The sequence below is a fragment of the Bubalus kerabau genome, chromosome 20 (genome assembly GCF_029407905.1).
Source record: "Bubalus kerabau isolate K-KA32 ecotype Philippines breed swamp buffalo chromosome 20, PCC_UOA_SB_1v2, whole genome shotgun sequence".
Lineage (NCBI taxonomy): Eukaryota > Metazoa > Chordata > Mammalia > Artiodactyla > Bovidae > Bubalus > Bubalus kerabau.
Window position 1 is genome coordinate 6,996,436 of NC_073643.1, and position 20,628 is coordinate 7,017,063.

Consider the following 20,628-nt stretch of genomic DNA (forward strand, 5'->3'; position numbering starts at 1 on the left):
TTGACAAAGTAATGTCTCTGCTTTTCAATACGCTATCTAGGTTGGTCATAACTTTCCTTCCAAGGAGTAAGTGTCTTTTAATTTCATGGCTGCAATCACCATCTGCAGTGAATTTGGAGCCCCCCAAAATAAAGTCTGACACTGTTTCCACTGTTTCCCCATCTATTTGCCATGAAGTGATGGGACCAGATGTATGATCTTAGTTTCCTGAATGTTGAGCTTTAAGCCCATTTTTTCACTCTCCACTTTCACTTTCATCAAGAGGCTTTTGAGTTCCTCTTCACTTTCTGCCATAAGGGTGGTGTCATCTGCATATCTGAGGTTATTGATATTTCTCCTGGCAATCTTGATTCCAGCTTGTGCTTCTTGCAGCCCAGCGTTTCTCATGATGTACTCTGCATATAAGTTAAATAAGCAGGGTGACAATATACAGCCTTGACATACTCCTTTTCCTATTTGGAACCAGTCTGTTGTTCCATGTCCAGTTCTAACTGTTGCTTCCTGACCTGCATATAGGTTTCTCAAGAGGCAGGTGAGGTGGTCTGGTATTCCCATCTCTTTCAGAATTTTCCACAGTTTATTGTGATCCACACAGTCAAAGGCTTTGGCATAGTCAATAAAGCAGAAATAGATGTTTTTCTGGAACTCTATTGCTTTTTCAATGATCCAGTGAATTTTGGCAATTTGATCTCTGGTTCCTCTGCCTTTTCTAAAACCAGCTTGAACATCTGAAAGTTAACGGTTCACGTGTTGCTGAAGCCTGGCTTGGAGAATTTTGAGCATTACTTTACTAGCATGTGACATGAGTGCAATTGTGCAGTAGTTTGCACATTCTTTGGCATTGCCTTTCTTTGGGATTGGAAAAAAAAAACTGACCTTTTCCAGTCCTGTGGCCATTGCTGAGTTTTCTAAATTTGCTGGCATATTGAGTGCAGCACTTTCACAGCATCATCTTTCAGGATTTGAAATAGCTCAACTGGAATTCCATCACCTCCACTAGCTTTGTTCATAGTGATGCTTTGTAAGGCCCACTTGACTTCACATTCCAGGCTCTCTGGCTCTAGGTAAGTGATCACACCATCGTGATTGTCTTCGTTGTGAAGCTCTTTTTTGTACAGTTCTGTGTATTCTTGCCACCTCTTCTTAATATCTTCTGCTTCTGTTAGGTCCATACCATTTCTGCCCTTTATTGAGCCCATCTTTGCATGAAATCTTCACATGAGGTGGCCAAAATATTGGAGCTTCAGCAATTGTCCTTCCAATAAATATTCAGGGTTGATTTCCTTTAGGATTGACTGGGTTGATTTCCTTGCTGCCCAAGGGACTCTCAGAAGTCTTCTCCAGCACCACATTTCAAAATCAGTTTTTCTATGTTCAGCTCTCTTTATGGTTCACCTCTCACATCCATAGATAACACTGAAAAAACTATACGGACCTTTGTCAGCAAAGTGATATCTCTGCTTCTTAATATGGTGTCTAGGTTTGTCACAGCTTTCCTTCCAAGAAGCAAGTATCTTTTGATTTCATGGCTGCAGTTGATTGTCTGCAGTGATTTTGGAGACCAAGAAAATAAAATCTGTCACTGCTTCCACTTTTACCCCTTCTATTCACCATAAAGTGATGGGACCAGATGGCCATGATCTTAGTTTTTTGAATGTTAAGTTTTAAGCCAGCTTTTTCACTCTCCTCTTTCACCTTCAACAGGAGGTTCCTCTTCACCTTTTCCCCTTAGAGTGGTACCATCTGTATATCTGAAGTTGTTAATATTTTTTTCTGGCAATCTTGATTCCAGCTTGTGATACAAGCAGCCCAGCATGTCACAAGATGCACTCTATAGATAAGTTAGATAACCAGGGTGACAATAGACATCCTTGTCATGTTCCTTTCTCAATCTGGAACCATTCTGTTGTTCCATGTCCAGTTTAACTGTTGCTTCTTGATCCGCATACAGGTTTCTCAGGAGTCAGGTAAGGTGGTCTGGTATTTCTATCTCTTTAAGAATTTTCCAGTTTTTTATGATCCACACAGTCAAAGGCTTTAGCATAGTCAATGAAGCAGAAGTAAATGTTTTTCTGGAATTCCTTTGCTTTCTCCATGATCCAATAAATGTTGGCAGTTTGATATCTGATTCCTCTGCCTCTTTGAAACCCAGCTTGTCCAACTGGAAGTTCTTGGTTCATGTGCTCCTGTAGCCTAGCTTGAAGGATTTTGAGTGTAACCTTACTAGCAAGTGAAATGAGCACAATTGAGCAGTAGTTTGAACATTCTTTGGCATAGCTCTTCTTTAGGATTGGATGACCTTTTCCAATCCTGAGGCTACTGCTAAATTTTCAAAATTTGCCGACATACTGAGTGCAGCACTTTCACAGCATCATCTTTCAGGATTTTAAATAGCTCAGCTGGAATTCCATCACCTTCACTAGCTTTGTTCATAGTGATGCTTCCTAAGGCCCACTTGACTTCACACTCCAGGATGTCTGGCTCTTAGGTGAATGATCACACTATTGTGGCTACCCAGTTCATTAAGACCTTTTTTTTTTTTTTTTTTGTATAGTTCTTCTGTGTATTCTTGCCACACGTTATTTATCTCTTCTGCTTCTGTTATGTCCTTACTATTTCTGTCCTTTATCGTGCCCATCCTTGAATGAGATGTTCCCTTGATATCTCCATTAACGAGAAATTCTTTCCCCACACACTAACACTGAGCTCATCCAACAAAACCAAAGACCACAGATGTTACAGGATAACTGGTTAGTCCCCCTCCTGATCAATATTTAAATCCACTATCCTAACCTCACGTTTACCTGAAGGACGGGGCCTCCAGTCAGCCTCACTGACATGTGTGTAATCATATGAGGAAACCGATATGAATCTAGTAGCCCAAAATGAACTACCACAAAAAATAAACGTTGACAATCTCATTTGATTCGTAACTATTAAACTTGGAAGGCATGGATTTCTAGGTAAACTTTAGCTAATTATCATAAACTGCAAGAAAACAGGCGAGTCTACTTGACCCCTTAACTCACTTATGAGCTGACTCAGTAGCTTAGTTTTAGCAGCCTCTGCAAAAATAGGTAACAAGAAACTCGACTAAAGGGCATCATCTGTTGGCTAGGAGCACACTAAGAGTCATGGCCATGCACAAGATTTTCCCGAGGGTGCTTAGGGCCACTTGCATCACAAATTTTATCCTATGTCTTCAACCTTCAAGTGATAAACTCAACTAGTGACACAGCCTCCTGTAAAAAAAAGTGTACCTGATAGATATGTGGTCTCTAGATGATTAAAAGTTCTTTTAATAAAAAGTGAAATGGAAATGTATTAGTTTGCCTTTGACATGTGATTCCATCCTTTTAACTTCCTCCATGGGTCATGAGTCCAGTGTGTGTGGGGGGTGGGGGGGCAGCAAGCCCACCATTTAGTTTTATTTTTAAAAAATTTACTTATTTGGCTGTGCCAGGTCTTACTTGCAGCATGTGGGATTAGTTTCCTGACTAGGGATCATATTTGGGCCCTTTGCATTGGGAACTTGGAGTCTGAGCCACTGAACCACCAGAGAAGTCCCTATTGTTCCAAGATATAAAAAAAACAGTGCTATACACAAGCATGCAAACTATAATCTTAAACAACAAATGAAATGAAAGCTATCAAGTAATATCACCATGGGCTTTCCAGGTGATGCTAATGGTAAAGAACTTGCCTGCCAATGCAAGAGATGTAAGAGACATGGGTTCGATCCCTGGGTGGGGAAGATCCCTTGGAGGAGGGCATGGCAACCCACTGCAGTATTCTTGCCTGGAGAATCCCATGGACAGTGGGGCCTGGTGGGCTACAGTCCATGGGGTCGCAAAGAGTCAGACACGACTGAAGTGACTTAGCACGCAGCAGTATCACCTTATGGATTCCTTCAGAAAAGAAAAGTGGAGTCTGTTGTGATTGCCTTTTGAAAGTCATGATGCAGTGGTGATGATAAACATTATGAAACCTAAATCCTAAAGGGATTCAGAAAGAGGGAGCATCACAGGATGCTGCTAACAAACTTCTGAAGCCACAGGAGCCTGGGAGCATCAGGAGTGTGGAGTCCAGCTTCTCCAGCTAAGCTGGCAGATGGTAAAGCGTATATTACCTCAATGGCTAAAGATTTAAGCTTCATGGAGTGGAAGATATTTGACTGTAAAGGAGCCAAGAATACAAAATTAGAAGGAAAAAACTGCCTGCGAAATTATACTGCAGATATAAATCCTCAACTGTCCCAGAGCCCCCGTTTTTTAAAAGCCGTGGTTGACAGAACAAATTAAGTAGTGAGATGTTTACCACGGCTAACAGAGATAAACCGGGGTGTGTGAAAGATGTAATTACCCGGCATGTTTTCCTAAAAATGAATCGTAACTCTGGGCCATGGGAGCACTGGTTTATTTTCCTCTTTTTCTTCCTTTCTGAAAAATCAGCTCAGGTGCTTGGGAAAACTTTTAAAATTTTTCTTTAGAAACTAAAAAGATGGTCAAATACTGAAAAAACGCTGAGCCTTTCCCTGAGAAAGCATGACAGCCTCTCTGAAGAAGATTTCCTAAGTGAAGACTATTATTTGGGCTAGCAAGAAATCCAGAGGACTCACATTACTACCAAGTTCCCTTCCTGTAAATTATATCACAACTAGTTATGTCTTGTATGTAACAGGAGTAATTATTTATTGACTGGGAGGTAAAAACAGATGTTTATATTACGAAACTATAAACCTGATTTATTAAAGAAATTGGGGTTTTTTTTTTTTTGTATTATTAAATAGCAGCATTAAAAGAGGACAGTTCCAATCTAGTTCTTGAAAAAAGAGAACCACTGTAATAAAGTTTTCTATATGGTGAAATGCTTAAAAAGTCACATTTTCTCTAAGCCAATACTGGAGTAAATAGAAAGATGATTAGTCACACATTAAAACATATATTAAACTAAACCCTTTGTGAAGATTCTTCCTATCTGTAGGGCCTTTCGTGAGCCTCTCCTAGAAGGGTTACCTTCTTTGCAATACTGTTAAGACAGAAAATTCTCAGGGTCTTTGTTAGGGTGTGCCTTTGGAGAAACTATATATTTGCTGAATGATGATAAAATTATAGTTACTTATATGTCTGTCTGTATATTTAAGAAAGTGAAAGTCTCTCAGTCGTGTTCGACTCTTTGTGACCCCATGGACTATACAGTCCATGGAATTCTCCAAGCCAAAATACTGGAGTGGATAGCTGTTCCCTTCTCCAGGGGATCTTCCAAACCCAGGGATTGAACCCAGGTCTCCCGCATTGCAGGTGGATTCTTTACCAGCTGAGCCACCAGGGAAGCCCCTGTATATTTATATATATTAATATATATATTTTATACATATGCACATATACATGTATATATGGTATATACTTATATACACTAATGTAATGTTAGTTATTTCTTCATCTGTATGTTATATAGTATATACACATACATATACACATACATACACATGTATAAACACATGTAAACATATATGTATATATAGTTCATTTATATAATATATTTATATTATAGTATATTAATATATATAGTATATTTATGTGTTGCCTGTATCTCCCATTAGACCTTAAGCTGAGAACAGTGCCCAACATATGGGAAATGATCACTAAGCATTTATTAAATGAGTGAATAAAATAAAAGCTGAATGTCCAGAAACATATGTTATGATAGAAAGTGATTTAAACATGTACAAAAGTACCCTCTCTTTTCCTCCTAAAGAAAGTGTGAGGTGCTCATCTGTACACTCAACCTTCATCCGGGAAACCCCGAGTCAGCCTTACGGGGCAGTGCCCCGGGACACCCCGCACCACCGCGTAGGGTGAAGACCCGGCGGCAGACCCGCGCCGTGCAGGGGGCGCTCACCGAACCTGAGGAGCTGCACAGGATGCCTGGGCGGCGCGGAGCCGGCAGAAGCAGCGACAAAATCACTCATGCTCTCTGGACACACACGATCTAGCCACATCAAGAGCACTGCTTGCCCCCTAATCATCTTCTCACGCGCCAGGAACACAACACGAGCATGGTTACAGTTAAGAACCAAATATAGGTCCCGGCTCCACCTCAGCTCCACTGAGTTATCTACCTCATGAACAAATCTGGACCTCAATTTCTTCATACGGAAGATGGGGAATGATCATCAGAATTAAACTGACTTTACAGGATTCTTAGGCAAGTTGGGTGAGACTGGATGTGGAAACACTTGCCAAGCCACAGAACATACTCGGCTCGGCTGTACACGGTTATAAAGAAAACGGTCTGTGTGGCAGAATGCTAATTTTCTATCCCTCCGCCACGCTTTGCAGTGTGACTTTTAAGTCCTCATCAGCTGTGGTGGCATCTATTCCTCCACTATACTGCCTCTGTAATCTGGCTGGCTTCGCAGTTTGCTCTGGTCTATAAAAAACCAGCAGAGGATGGTGTGCCAGTACTGATGCCAAGAAGTCTTGCAAACTTTCATCTGTGCTCTTAGAACCCTACCGCCCCCGGAACAACGTGCCCAGAACAGCCTGGTGAGGATTAGCATTGTTGGGAAGTGAGCTCAGTTGTCCCTGCTGAGGCCGTTCCTGGTTCAGCAAACACAGCCATGGTGAGCAGAACCACACAGATCATCTGACAATTCATCAGGACTGAGAACAGCTTCCTGTTCAAAACCACTGGGTTTGGGGGTAGTCTGCTGTGTGGCCATCACTAACTGACCCAGCATCACAGCTTCCCACCAGAGCCCTTGGGGACATGTCCAGAGCAGAGGGCTTGCGTGGTCAGAAACTGGGAGAGTCAGTGGCAGCTGAACGGGACAGCTCTCCCCTTCAGCTCCCTTCAGCATTTCCCGGGTGGCTTCAACCAGTTTCTGGCTGACCTCAGGACTAAGGCTGAGAGCTTCTGACCTCAGCAGAAAGCCTGCCCTGAGTTCCCAAGACACCATGAGAGCAGCTGTGGTTTTGCTTCCAAGACGCGATCTAAAAGCAAAGTAAGAAATGGCCTCCTGGATCTCAGCCCTCTTGAAGTATGCTGTCTCAGTAAAGAGCCAAAGATGCAGGCGGGTCTCTTTTTAAATATAGCTTCTGAAATCAACCTGCTCAGACTGACATTTAAAAATCAGCTGATAAAGGAAGGGAGGAAGGGCCTAGTTGACAAAAATGGAGAAGGGAGAAGACCAGAGGCTAGAACATCATAAGCCCGTAAAAACCATAAATGCTCAGGACAATCTGCACTGGGGAATAGAAAGGTACTTAAGAAATAAGGGAAGGGTAAAAGCCATTTAGTCTTCTTGATGAGCAGCTGTGTCTTCACTCACAGACGTCTGGCCACCATAGCCACAGATAACATGATGCCCTTTGTGAATATTGTGAGGATAATCACAGGCCCAGGGATTAACATTTCTCTGTATTTCTATCTTACTGTTAGTGTTTTGTTTATTTCCCAGGACTTAACTCTCCCACAGAGTGTATATAAGCCTGGGATGAGGGCCCAGGACTCCAGTCATCCAAATATGTCTCAGGATTAATAGATTAGGTTCACAAATCTATGAGGACTTGAAGGAATTCTACAATGCCTACAAATATCTCCCCACCCTGGCTTGAAGGGTTTTCTTTTTATATTGTAACTTCTGGATACCCAGGCTTGCCTCTTTCTTCTTAATTATCAAAATATACCAGCAGCAAAGCTATTCAAACTACCAGTAAGTCAGCAAAAACAGAAAAAGCCACTGAGCTTAAAATGAGAAGGCCAGGGACCTATCACCAATGACTGCAGGTAACATTTACCAAGTCCTTTATGAGGTACTGAGGAAGGCCAGGTGGCTCAGCAGTAAAGAATCCACCTGCAATGCAGAAGACATGGGTTTAATCCCTAAAGATTCCCTGGAGTAGGAAATAGCAACCCACTCCAGTATCTTGCTGGGAAAACCCCATGGACAGAGGAACCTGGTGGGTTATAGTCCATGGGGTCGCAGAGAGTGAGACGCAACTGAACACCAGCACATACGAGGTTCTGAGGACCACCTGTTCATCCATTATCTCAAAATTGTCTTCTCAACAATTCCATGAGTCAGCATTATTAAGCCCACTTTACAAATGAGACTTGGCAAGATGCAGTGGCTTGTCCCAAAGTCTCATAGCTCATTACTGGCTGAACCAAGAGCAAAGCTGAGTCTGAAGATGACACCAAAGCACTTCCCTCCCAACAACCACTTGAACCTCAAGCTTTGACTCCAGCCAAAATTCTTTGCATTTTAAAGTAATGCTTATTCAACATGTTACAAACTGTCAAGCGTTGTCAGCTGCCTGCACCAAACGTTTCATCTTCCCTAGTGCAGCCCTTTCCTTGGCCGAACTTGGTCCAGCTGCCTGCAGAGTCCCTTCTGGCTGATGATTTTCCTCAGGGACCCCTCTTTGAAGCCTCTTCCAGATCTGCCTTTTGCCTGAGCTTCACTACCTATACTTTGCCCGTTGTTCGTTTTGCTTCCTTCCTTTTTCTGAGAGCCATGGTGCCTGGACTTAAGAACTTTAGGGTTAGACCAGCTCTGTTGCTAACTAAGAGACTAATCAACATGTGATGTCCCACATGTAACTTGCCTTCTCTGAGGGTAACAATAGAATCTACTTCATAGAAAAGACTAAAATAAATAGGGCCCCAAACAACTCTCAACAAATTTAAGAGGACAGAAATTATTTCAAGTATGTGTTCTGGTCACAACTGCATGAGACTAGAAATTCATCACAGAAAGAAAAAGGAGAAGGAAGCAATTACATGAAGACGGAGCAGCATGTCACTAAAAAACTGTGGGTCAACAATGAAATCAAAAGAAATTTAAAAATACTTTGAGACAAATGACAATGAAAACACAACCATACATAGCAAAAACAAGCCAAGAGGGAAGTTTATGGTGATACAGGCCTTCCTTAAGAAACAAGTCTCAAATAAACAACCTAACCTACCACCTAAAAGAGTTAGAAAAAGAACAAAAAAAACCCTAAAGTCAGCAGAAGGAAGGAAATAATAAAGAACAGAGCTCAGGTTTTATTGATTTTTTTTCTATTGTTTTTTAATCTGTATTTTATTTATTTCCTCTCTGATCTTTCTTATTAAAGATAAAAAAGTGTAAAAGCTCAAAAAACGTTATGGAAAAATAAATACAGGACTTCTATGAACATGTAGATCTGGTGGGAGAAGTCAAACATAGATTCTAGATTCTCATTTCTAAGAAAAAGATCTCCATGGTGACTCCATTCGAGAGGACTCCATTGGAAGTCCATAAAGCAAGCCTTCTTTATATTTGTGTGCTGCTTTACAAATTATGAAGTACTTCAATAAACAGAATGCTATGTTATCTTTGCTACAGGCACCACTTTCTAAGACCTGGTGCCAATGGCACCCTCTCAGCGACGTCTTCCTTGAACTTCCTGTAGAAGACATTCAGGATTCATTCAGCATCACCCAACCCCCTTCTCAATAAAGTCCACTCCTATACTGGAGATGCTGGTACATTTCCGAGACTTCCTTGCAGCCAGGGTGTCTGGTGTGACTGCCAATCAGAGGCACGTGTATAAGCCATCATTTCAGAACTGACTGGGAGAAGAGGCATAATGGTAGGGGTCCACTTTTGCTGGGAAGCTCACGGTGGGACAACTGGTTCTGGTGTTGGCATGTCTCATGGCAGACTCACAATTAAACAGGCCACTCCAGGCTCAGGCAGGAGCAGCAGTACCCTGCGTGGCCCAGTTCTGGGGCAGCACTTTGAAACGTGTCTTTTCAGCCCTTCGATGATTATGTAAGTCTTTAATTTCCTAGAAATCCCTTTCTTCTTAAATTAGCCCCAGCGTGCTCTATTTTCGATACTTGGTCTCTAAGCAGTTACTTAGAAGAGGAATTCTTCCTGACTGCCTTTTCATACACATTGCACTTTGTTCCTGCCCATAATTCTTGTGACATTTGACTTTTCATTACAGTAACTTTTTAAAATAGATAACTGTCTCTCCTTCCAGTTGAAGGCTGCTTGATAGAAGACATCATGTTCATTTTTGATTTTCCCCACAATGCTCAGAACAATGCATGTGCTGAATGGAATGCAGACAGGTTTCCACAGCAGCACTGTGACTGGCAAAGGACTGATTTTGAATTATCGCTAGGTTTTATTATTCCATGTCTGGGCTCTTTATTAAATCATGCCTAAACGCAAGACTTCAAAGTGGCCATCTTTATTTGTGGTCGGTTAGGTAACTCTTCAGAAATATTTCTTCTGACTGCCTCTCTTGTAAGGAAGTCATATATTGATTTTGGCCATATGGCTTGATTTGCCCTCACGCTGGGGCGGGACATCTCTCCACATCTTTTCCTGTTGGGTTCACTTATGTGATTTTCTTTGGCCAATCATCTGTTAGCAGACAAGCTATGATGGAGACTCTTGAAAAGCTCTTATGTAGCAGGTTTGGGCCTGTGGGTCTCTGCCATTGTCCTAACAGCATGCCCAGAGAGTCCACTGGCTCGAGGAGGAGGATACGGGACCCGTGGAGCAGAAAGCTCCCCACAAGAGTCCAGTCTAAATCGTTCCGCCTCCCCCGCTCATCTGTTTACTGTTGCCGATCACTGAGGCTTGGGACTGGTGGTTACACGGTGCGGTTGCAACAATAATCACATTCCCGGAGAGGCGAAGAGGGAAACTCTCCCTTTCAAAGAAGACTGGGTGTGTTAGAAAGAGAAGGTGCCTCCTGAAGTTTAATACCTTCCTCAAACACTTTCCTTCTTCCACCCCCACGCCTTCGCTCAGCTCCTTCGTCTCCACACAACACGCTCTGCCGTGTGTGTTGGGGCTGCTCTCTGCCCTGCCTGCCTCCGCCTCCCGCGCTCCTCAGTAGATTGTGGATTCTCTTCACTGAGTCCTGGTCTTTCCTCTCTCTGTCATTTCCCAGGACTTGCGTCACTCTCTGTGGAGAATTCCAAGACGCTAGCCCCTGTTCCTGAGTTGTCCTTAAGTCACACCCACTGAGTTCCGGGTGCCCAGAGCCTCTCTTCGGCTGGCATTATCCCAGACCATGCCCAGCAACTTCTTCTAACTCATTCTTCTGTCTCCTCTTGCTTTGACTGACCATCTTCCAGGTCACCCAACTGCAAAAACCTCAGGATTCAACAGTTCTCTTCCTGTCACCAGGCACCTGCCAAATACCTTGCAGGTGAACTGATGTGGCTTTCAGAAGCATGCAGAGGGAGTTACTTAGGTTCATGGAGAACACTCTTTAGAAGCGGAGTGACTGTGGCAATGTGGCTTTGCCATGAATGTGTTCCCTAATTTCAGGATTTTTACTGTACACACTTTCCTTGAACAGGGGGCAGGCGGTGAAGGACAAAAGACAGAGCCTCACCTGTAAAAAGACTGCGGGAACCAGTGAGGGTTTTGGTGGCAGAGAAAGGGCATAGGGAGACCATGGCCATGCACGCGTTGATTTTCAAAATTAAAGGCTGATATCCTGTACTGTCTTATTCAAAAATCAATGACTGGAACTTTCTTGGTGGTCTAGTGGTTGAGAATCTCCCTGTCAATGCTGGGGACACGGGTTCAATCCCTGGTCCAGGAAAATCTCACATGTCACACAGCAATCAAGCCCATTGCTACAACTACTGAAGCCCATGCTCAGAGACGCCACCACAATGAGAGAAGCTCAGAGAGGCTTCTCTTCCGAGAGAAGCCTGTACATCACAACACGGAGCAACCCCCACTGGCCACAACTAGCTAGAATCCACACACAGCAGTGAAGACCCAGCACATTCAAAAATAGCAAAATAAACAAGTAAATAAAACTTTAAAAATAACTGTAAAAATCAATGGCTAATAAAAATGTACACAATATTAACTCAGGCTGACAAAATAGGGATTAAAATTTACCATGTGGAACACAGCCCATAAAAATTTTGCAACTACATTTTTTTTTTTTTTTTGCCATTCTAAAAGGCAATTCTTAAAGGCATTCTAAAAACATTCTCAGTTTTTAGATAGGCATTTAACAAACGACCTCTGAACAGACCCTGGGCATAAACCTCATACTGGATGCTTTATCTACCTTGTCTTATATAATCCCAGCTTTTCTTCCAGTCTGGCTGGCTTTCCATCACACTGTTGCTGAGAGATGTCTGTCACTGGGGAAGGTACTGTCAGAGACAGTGCTGAGAATTCTGGGCACAGCCTCCAGAGGGGAGGCCATGAGAGCCTATAATGGCCCCTTACCACCTGCTGAGTTAAAATTGACTCAGAGAATATTTATTTGGTGAATTCTAGGAATGAATAACAACTGTTTACTGAGTATGTGTGGGGCTTATGAACAAAACAAGTGGCTAAAGGCTTCTCCCAGCACCCAGTGTCTGCAGCAAACACATTTTCACATCCCATTAACTGCAGAACCTGAGGTTGTATATGTTTATTTTTATTTCGTGGTATATTTTAGCTCCTGTGCTGGCCAAGATGTTTTGTACAGATGGAAATTGGGTAAACTTCCTTCCCTGACTCTCTAGCTGATCCTTGTTCTTCACCTGAAAAAAGCCTCTGAGTCTGGACTAAACTTTATCCAAACTGAAAATATCAGTATTTAGCAGACTGCAGTGATCACAAAGCAGGCTGGGATGAGATTTTCAGAGGTGTATAGGGAGAGAAACAGAGAGAAAATGAATTTAGTGGACCAGCATTAACTCAAAAAATCACATTGGAATTCTAATTCTACCATATGTAAAATCAAGCACCCAAACACACACCAACTGGGGCCAAACCTAAGGGTGAGTATCTTAAGACAGTGCTGAAATAGTATATCACATCAATGTGTTGTCTTTGGCCTTATATATAAGAAACGTATATATGTGTACACACAGGTATGTGTATGTGGTATTTCAGGAAGATGGGGCCATGAATGCGGTGAGATTCTAGGGAAAGGGGCCACCAGAACTGAGGTACAGAAAGGAGAGCAGAGGCCTTGATCTCGGAGCTCTGGGATCCATAAGGAACTCATGTGGCCTGGACAGGTGAGAGATACTGATGTGTAAGGAGGTGAAGCCATGTCTCCAAACACCCCAATGGCCCTGCTCAGGCACCTGCACTTTCTAGAGAAGATGGTGGGAAAGCCTTTAGTTGGATGGAACACAATGATTTGATGTCCATTGAAACATGGCCCGCAACAGTCTAAGGACAGAGGCTCGGAGAAGAGCCGGTGTTGGAAGCAGAGGGTAGCTGGAGACTTTGGGGCAATAATCTACGCAGGAAAAGAGGAGTGAGGAAATAGGTCTAAAACAGCTTCTGGTTCACCCAGCACCTCAATACAATACCCCTTTGGAAGGCTACAGTCAAAGTTTCCACGTGATTTTTCTGAACTGCCATTACTTGAAAAAATACACAATGTATAGATCTGAGTTCTCTAGTGCAACAAGCTTACCTCCAAAATCAGAGATTAGAAATTTAACAAAAATATTTTTATAAACGGTCTTTTAAACATGCTTCTATTAAAAATCTAACTGTGCATGTATAAATACATGTATATACACACATTAAAATTATATATAAATATATATTATACACATATATCTGTGTCTGTATATGTATATTCATATGGGTGTTTATGTGTATGCGTGTGTGCGAAGTTGCTCAGTAGTGCCCAACTCTTTACAACTCTATGGACTGTAGCCTGTTAGGCTCCTCTGTCCATGGGACTGTAAAGCAAGAATACTGGAGTGAGTTGCCATGCCCTCCTCCAGGGATCTTCCTGGTCCAGGGATAGAACCCACATCTCCTGCATTGCAGGCGGATTCTTTCTGAGCTACTGGGGAAGCTTCCTTTATATGTATGCTGCTGCTGCTGCTAAGTCACTTCAGTCGTGTCCAACTCTGTGCGACCCCCCAGACGGCAGCCCACCAGGCTCCCCCATCCCTGGGATTCTCTAGGCAAGAACACTGGAGTGGGTTGCCATTTCCTTCTCCAATGCATGAAAGTGAAAAGTGAAAGTGAAGTCACTCAGTCATGTCCAACTCTTAGCAACCCCATGGACTGCAGCCCACCAGGCTCCTCCATCCATGGGATTTTCCAGGCAAGAGTACTGGAGTGGGGTGCCATTGCCTTCTCCGCTTTATATGTATATATACATATAAAATCTTTAGTCAGCTTTTGACCAGAAATTTAAAAATTATGTAACAAAGTCAATATGTCTACTAAGTGAAAAAATGTACAAGTATCAGAAAATATCTTTTTTTGAAATGATGTAGAATATGGCAATATAAATTTAGAAAATATGGCTTTGTAATACAAAAGAAACTACCTTTCCATTGATTTTTTTTCTTTGTAACAAAAAGAACCAAAATATCATAAGGTGTTCTCATTATCTAACTTTAAATATCTGAATGGGGCTCTCAGGCCATTAAATGTTTTATTTAATATGAATTTTATGATAATAGTATAGAAAAATTTAATAACAGTATTTTACAAAGATGTAAGTTAGCATTTTACATAGTGAAGCTATTTTATACTTAAACTTCATACCAAAGCATAAATAAACTGCTTTAAGAAATTTTCACAATTTAGTTCTCTTAAGTAATAACTGAAGATATGAAAGGGGAGAAAATCTCAATAGAATTATAGTATAAGATTTTAGATTCAAGTTATTTTCTTTGTTCAGACTATAAGAAGATATACAGTATTCATCTTGGAAAATAGTTTCCAAAACATGAGCTGATAGATTCTGGTGTTCAGAGTATAATAGAAATCATAACTCAGCTTTGCAAAATTTATGTTAGATTATGCTTACAATGTAATGTATGCCTGTCAGAACAACAGAACTGCAGGACCACTGCATTATAAACTAAAAACCAAGCTGAACCTTTATTTGTAAAAACTGAGGGGTGATTCAGTTTTAATTTTTAAAATCTTTCCTGTTATCCTTCATAAAAACTCAGCCTCTAGTTATAATGATCAACACTGATTAACATTGTATTAGAGAAATTACTCAACAACAGAGATGCACTCCAAGCACCTAGAAGAGAATCTGCACGTGATAGGTGCTCGATACGCTTTTTGAATGAATGGGCTAATTCCAAAGCAAATTCTGACTCCCTGATTGTCTTTTTACACTGAAGCATTGTTAATGTACATGAAAGATGTGAGGAAGACCCAATTTACTACCTACAAGATTCTGGTCCACTATAGTACCACCTGGAAAAGCAGCTCCCCCAGGCTGTTGGCTGAAAGCCTCCATTCTGAGTCAGACAGGAGGCTTTACAGTCAACTGAAGCAAGCTCTGCTGCTGCATTTCTAGCATATGAATTACCCCTGCCCCTCCCCCAAACAGTGGGGTGCTATCATTTTTACGACCTTCTAGATAAAGGGATATTTCCATAGGAAGCAGAGCATGATTCAAAGAGAGATAGTAGGAAAAGTCTGAACTAAAATTAAGAGATCCATCTGAAGTCACACTTTAAACATTATGACTTCCAAAAAATGTTTTTTTTTGCATTCTGAACTAATGATGATTTGGCCAACAGAACAGAACTAGACAACCACAACACCAGCCTGCTAGATTCACATGGAGACAGAAGATTGGCTTCCTCCGATTCCCAAAATGTCTTCCTTATCAAGCTGCCCTTGTCCTGAGAATCCCCCACACAGATCCTTCGTGAGATGTGATGATTCCCAGACATTCCTGCATATCAGAAGCCAGATAGAACAGATGATCCCAGAGCTTCACTCTGGACCAACCAAATCAGTTGAGAAGGAGCAGTTACAGATTTTAAAATGTCTATGGGTGAGCTGATGGGCAAGAAAGATAAAAACAACTAATGTCTCTGCTGCTGCTGCTGCTAAGTCACTTCAGTCCGACTCTGTGTGACCCCATAGACAGCGGCCCACCAGGCTCCCCCGTCCCTGGGATTCTCCGGGCAAGAACACTGGAGTGGGTTGCCATTTTCTTCTCCAATGCGTGAAAGGGAAAAGTGAAAGTGAAGTCGCTCAGTCGTGTCCAACTCTAGGAAACCACTATAAGCATGTCAGCTGGTCACCCACAGGGCAACCTATTAGGCCATGTCTCTACTCACCGACTCATTTATTGAGCATCGGTGCATGTCAGCAGCATTGTGAGAAAACGCAAAGTAGTAACCACTAGCAACTGCCCTCTTATTGAAGACACCATACGAGTGTAGGTGATCACTAGGACGGGTTCACAAGTGTGCAACATGCAGCTGCAAAGGACCCTGGGTGTGGAAGAGCCTCGTGCTTGGTTTAATGCTCTGCTGTCACTATCTTGAAATTCCTGAAAATTTTGGAACAAAGTTCCAAATTTTTTTGTATTTTGCTTTGGGCTGGGCTCTATACTAGCCTGGCATAAGATATGAAAGCTGGAATATGGCTAACCCCAGTGGGACACTCTGCCACTTTCTTCATCTCCCTTTCCATCAACAGTGTCATCAATACAAATAAGTGAATCTTTGCTGATCACAGGGATTATCAATGCATCTTCCTTCCTTGTGCTAAAATCCATCAGCTATTTCCTCCAACAGGTGACTCCTGATTGCCTGCTCTCCTCTTCCCTGGCTTGTTGCCGTCTTTTCCACTCCCTGCCCCAAATGTTGCTATCTTACAGTAACTGCCAACACAGGGTAGCAAAGACATCACAGGAGTATATGGAAAGGGTGGTAGTGGTGGGTTGGTTGCTAAATCATGTCCGACTCGTGCAACCCATGGACTGTCACCAGCCAAGTATACTGGAGTGGGTTGCCATTCCCTTCTCCAGGGGATCTTCTTCGCCCAGGGATCAAAGCTGTGTCTCCTCCTCTTTACCAACTGAGCCACCAAGGAAGCCCCATATGGAAGGGGTACTCATGCTCAACTAAAGTGCCTGAGCACACTCAGGAAGTGCTCTCAGGGCAAGTTGGGGTTTGACAGCTTAATTGGAGGTTGACTCAGACCGCCAAATTCCCTATGTACTAGGTTGAAAGCTACATTGAGGCTTGGAGAAGACTAGGTTACAGCAGTGTTCCTTCAGAGAAGGAAACAGGTACAGTATCTCTGGAGCCTCCAGGAGGAGATCACACGTGAAGATGGTGAGCAAGAGGCTGAATTAAATCAGATCTCTGCAGGTCCTGAATGATTGTGGACTCTCTCCTCTGGGATGAAGGGAAATCTAAGCAGTGACATGATCAGGGTTGTATTTTAGAAAGTTCACTGTTACAATGGTATTGAAGGTAATCTGGAGGGGGACAAGAAAAAAGACAGGAAGAAAGCGTTTAAGGCTCATATAGCCCTTCAAACATGGGGAAACAGGATTAATAATAATGAAAGGTAGTATTTAATGAACACTGACTCTGAGCCAGACCCTGAACCTGAGTTATGCCAGCCCTATCAAAACCCCTTATGGTATGTGCTTTTTATTATCCCCATGCTATTGAAGGAACAGAGGAGGTAAAGGGACTTAAAGTAGCTTGTCTCTGGTTATACAGCCAGCAGGCAACAAGGGCGTTATTTATTTAACTCCAGATCTGGTGATTTTAAACGCCAATAAAAATCTTAACATGATACTTTTGTAACTACAAAAAAAAAAAGTTCTACAAGAGGCACACAAAGTTTTAAATATTATATTAAAGACTGTTCTTTTAAAAACATCCAGAAGGGTAGCATTTTAGCAGCCTTGAGAACTCATTATAAAGCAACACCATTTAAAACCTTTTGTTCCTGGAACAAAAACAGAAACACAGATCAATAGAACAGATTGGAAGATCCAGAAATAGAAAAATTGTTTTTTAAAAATGTGACACATGATAACACAAGCTTCCCATAACAAAAAGTGCTAGAAAGAATTATTTAATAAATCAAATTGAAATAACTAGATAATAATTTGAGGAACTGATCAGGTTAGATACATACTTTATACTGTACACAAAAATAGCCTCTGCATGGATTAAGGAGTTAAATACAAATAAAAAAAAAAAGTTGAATGACAGAAAAACCAGCAGGAGATGGAATAGAATATTTATCAGATTTGGGAAAGAACAGTAACTTCAGCTTTGAAGCAGTGGAATAAATCATGAAGGGAAGGACTGACAGATTTGAATACATAAAAAATTTAAAACTTCTGTACAATGAGAAAACAGCAAGACTTAAATAAAAAGGACATTATACTGAGGCATTATTTGCATTCCATCTGACAAAAAGGGCTTTTAAACTCAAACTCTATATACCCTCATTCAAATTTATAAGGAAAACATCAGATCTCCAAATATAAATATGTAATATAAGGAAAAAATAATGGATACACAGAGAAGCACCATAGGTAAAGAAAAAATAGAAAATGGCTCAGTCCACCAACGATGAATACAATGAAAGGAAAACAAACTTAAGATGGGAGCTTTTACCTTCCTAAGTAACATTCCCCCCAAGCAGACAGCACGCAGGGTTGCCGCACTCGGCTGGAAGGCTGAGCACTGGGTGCTTCCTGGTGGCTGCGACCTTCTTAAAACTCAGCATCACAACACACAGCTGGAGTCAGGCTCCAAACCACAGTGATTTCCACAATCAGCAATTACATACTGAGCCCTTTTATCTTCCGGAAATAATAAAAGCAAAAGTGGACTGAGCCTGGAGATGGTCATTCGTTACCGCTCACAAGGGGGAAATGCTGTGAACCACCTGAACATCACAGTTTTGGGGAATGGTTTTGTAAACTATGACACACGCTATTAAACAAGGGGAGACGTTTTAAGCTTTTCAGAATTTTCGTCCAAAAGGATGGAGAGAGACAGGTAGCTATCCTGAGAGGGGAACAGTATGAAGAGCAAATCATAAAATGATTGCCTTTAAGGTTATTAGAGCCTGGATGAGCTTACCATTGGAGGGGAGCAATATATTAGAGAAAAAAAGAAGGAGCATGTGAGAAAGAGAGAAAAAAGCATGGAGAGGAAGGATGGGAGCAGAGGAGAGGAGAGTGTGTGTTGAGAGTGCAGGGGGGGCTGAAGTGCAGACAGCAGACGTCTGCCAAGGTAAGCACAGACGGGAAGACGCAGAGCTACGGGCACATGCTTGAAGCGAAGGCTCACAGGCCAATTTTATCATTCGAGCATTCCTCACCTAGGTAAGCTGTTCTTGATTTGGCAGAACCCTGTACCCTTGATATCAGCGGTGCTATAATTCTGTAACCTTTTATAACAGTCAGCTTTTAGTGTCACTTCCCAGCTAGGAGAAGGTGATGGCACCCCACACCAGTACTCTTGCCTGGAAAACCCCATGGACAGAGGAGCCCGGTGGGCTGCAGTCCATGGGGTCATGAAGAGTCAGACACGACTGAGCGACTTCACTTTCACTTTTCACTTTCATGCATTGGAGAAGGAAATGGCAACCCACTCCAGTGTTCTTGCCTGGAGGATCCCAGGGACGGGGGAGCCTCATGGGCTGCCGTTTATGGGGTCGCACAGAGTCGGACACAACTGAAGAGACTTAGCAGCAGGACAGCTAGGAAAGGAAAAATGCACAGAAGTGCCACCAGGGGGCAAGTTTGGTACTGGCAAAGGGACTTCAAACAGAACATGCAAAAAAATATATATATCTATTTTTCCTTCAGCACGGGGTCCATTCATTGTTTTGCAACAATAGATACTGCATCAAGTCCAGAGCAATTTCCTTAATGGGTGTGTAGTGGGTATGAATTTCGCTCAGGTGTACAAGAAATGTCACAGTGCTTTACATCCTTTAAATAAAATGAAATCCAACCTCAAGCTGTCATCCTACTAGTTCAGGTTAAAGGTCAATTCAGCCATCATCATGGCTCCCGCAGCCTCACAGGGTCCAGCAGAGATTCTTGGGGGAGTCTCAGTCAGGGCTAACATTTGGCCTTTGGTTCAGTATGTGAAAGGCTTATGGTTTGAACCAACATGATCCCTTGATAGGCTGTGACTTTTTAGGAATGGGCAGACAGCCACCTGAAACACACACACACACGCACCTCCTTAGAGCACTCAGCGGAGGGAAGCTGGGGATCAAGGCATCCTTCTCTGCAGAGCCCTTATCTCCAGCATGCCATGCCCCCCTCTGCTCCTCTTCACTGTGCCTGCCACTGCCTCTACACTCTTCACCTTCCTCTGTGCGTTTTGTCTCTGGCCAGCTGAGGCTTGCAGAAAATCTAGGAAGACAGACCTCTTCAAAACTACAGAAGCCTCAGGAGAAGCTTGGAGTCCAGAGGCCAGGTCTAGTCCTCAGGACAGGGAAGGTTGAAAACACAATAGCAGCAAAGACACCTGTACCCTAAGCGTGCTGCCACAACTGCCCACAAGACCACAGTTCTTAAACACCCCGCTCACGAGCCCGACAGCATGGGACAGTGAGTTTTCTTTTTCTGGCAGATGACACAGAACTCAGATATCCCTCAGAGCTGATGGCAGGCCGGGACTGCCCTGGGGGAACAAAGACAAGGGCAGGGCACATCCTCATCTCAAGGAGCTTCCGGTGACACACACACGGAAACATGGGATCGGGTACTAGTGGATTTAGGGAAGAGTTGCAAGCTAAGTGAAGTGAAGTCGCTCAGTTGTGCCCGACTTTTCACTTTCTTTCACTTTGCAAGCTAAAAGCCTGAAGGCCAGATC

At 42.5% G+C, this 20,628-nt stretch overlaps 1 protein-coding gene across 12 annotated transcripts in view; it reads right to left on the minus strand.

Moving 5' to 3' along the window:
* Positions 1-20,628, minus strand: part of GADL1 (glutamate decarboxylase like 1) — a 505,418-nt gene that overhangs the window by 41,413 nt on the left and 443,377 nt on the right. The window contains exons 15-16 of one of the 12 annotated variants that reach the window (XR_008706302.1): positions 18,406-18,540; positions 17,632-17,725 (exon numbers count right to left, since the gene is read on the minus strand). The exons of 10 other annotated variants lie outside the window; for them this stretch is intronic. Coding sequence is in view for 1 of the 2 variants with exons in the window: in XM_055558460.1 (XP_055414435.1) it covers positions 18,517-18,540 (24 nt within the window). In the remaining variant the exon portion in view is untranslated. Of the gene's footprint in view, positions 1-17,631; positions 17,726-17,921; positions 18,541-20,628 lie in introns of those variants that run through there. One more of the 12 variants, XM_055558460.1, reaches the window with a different exon arrangement.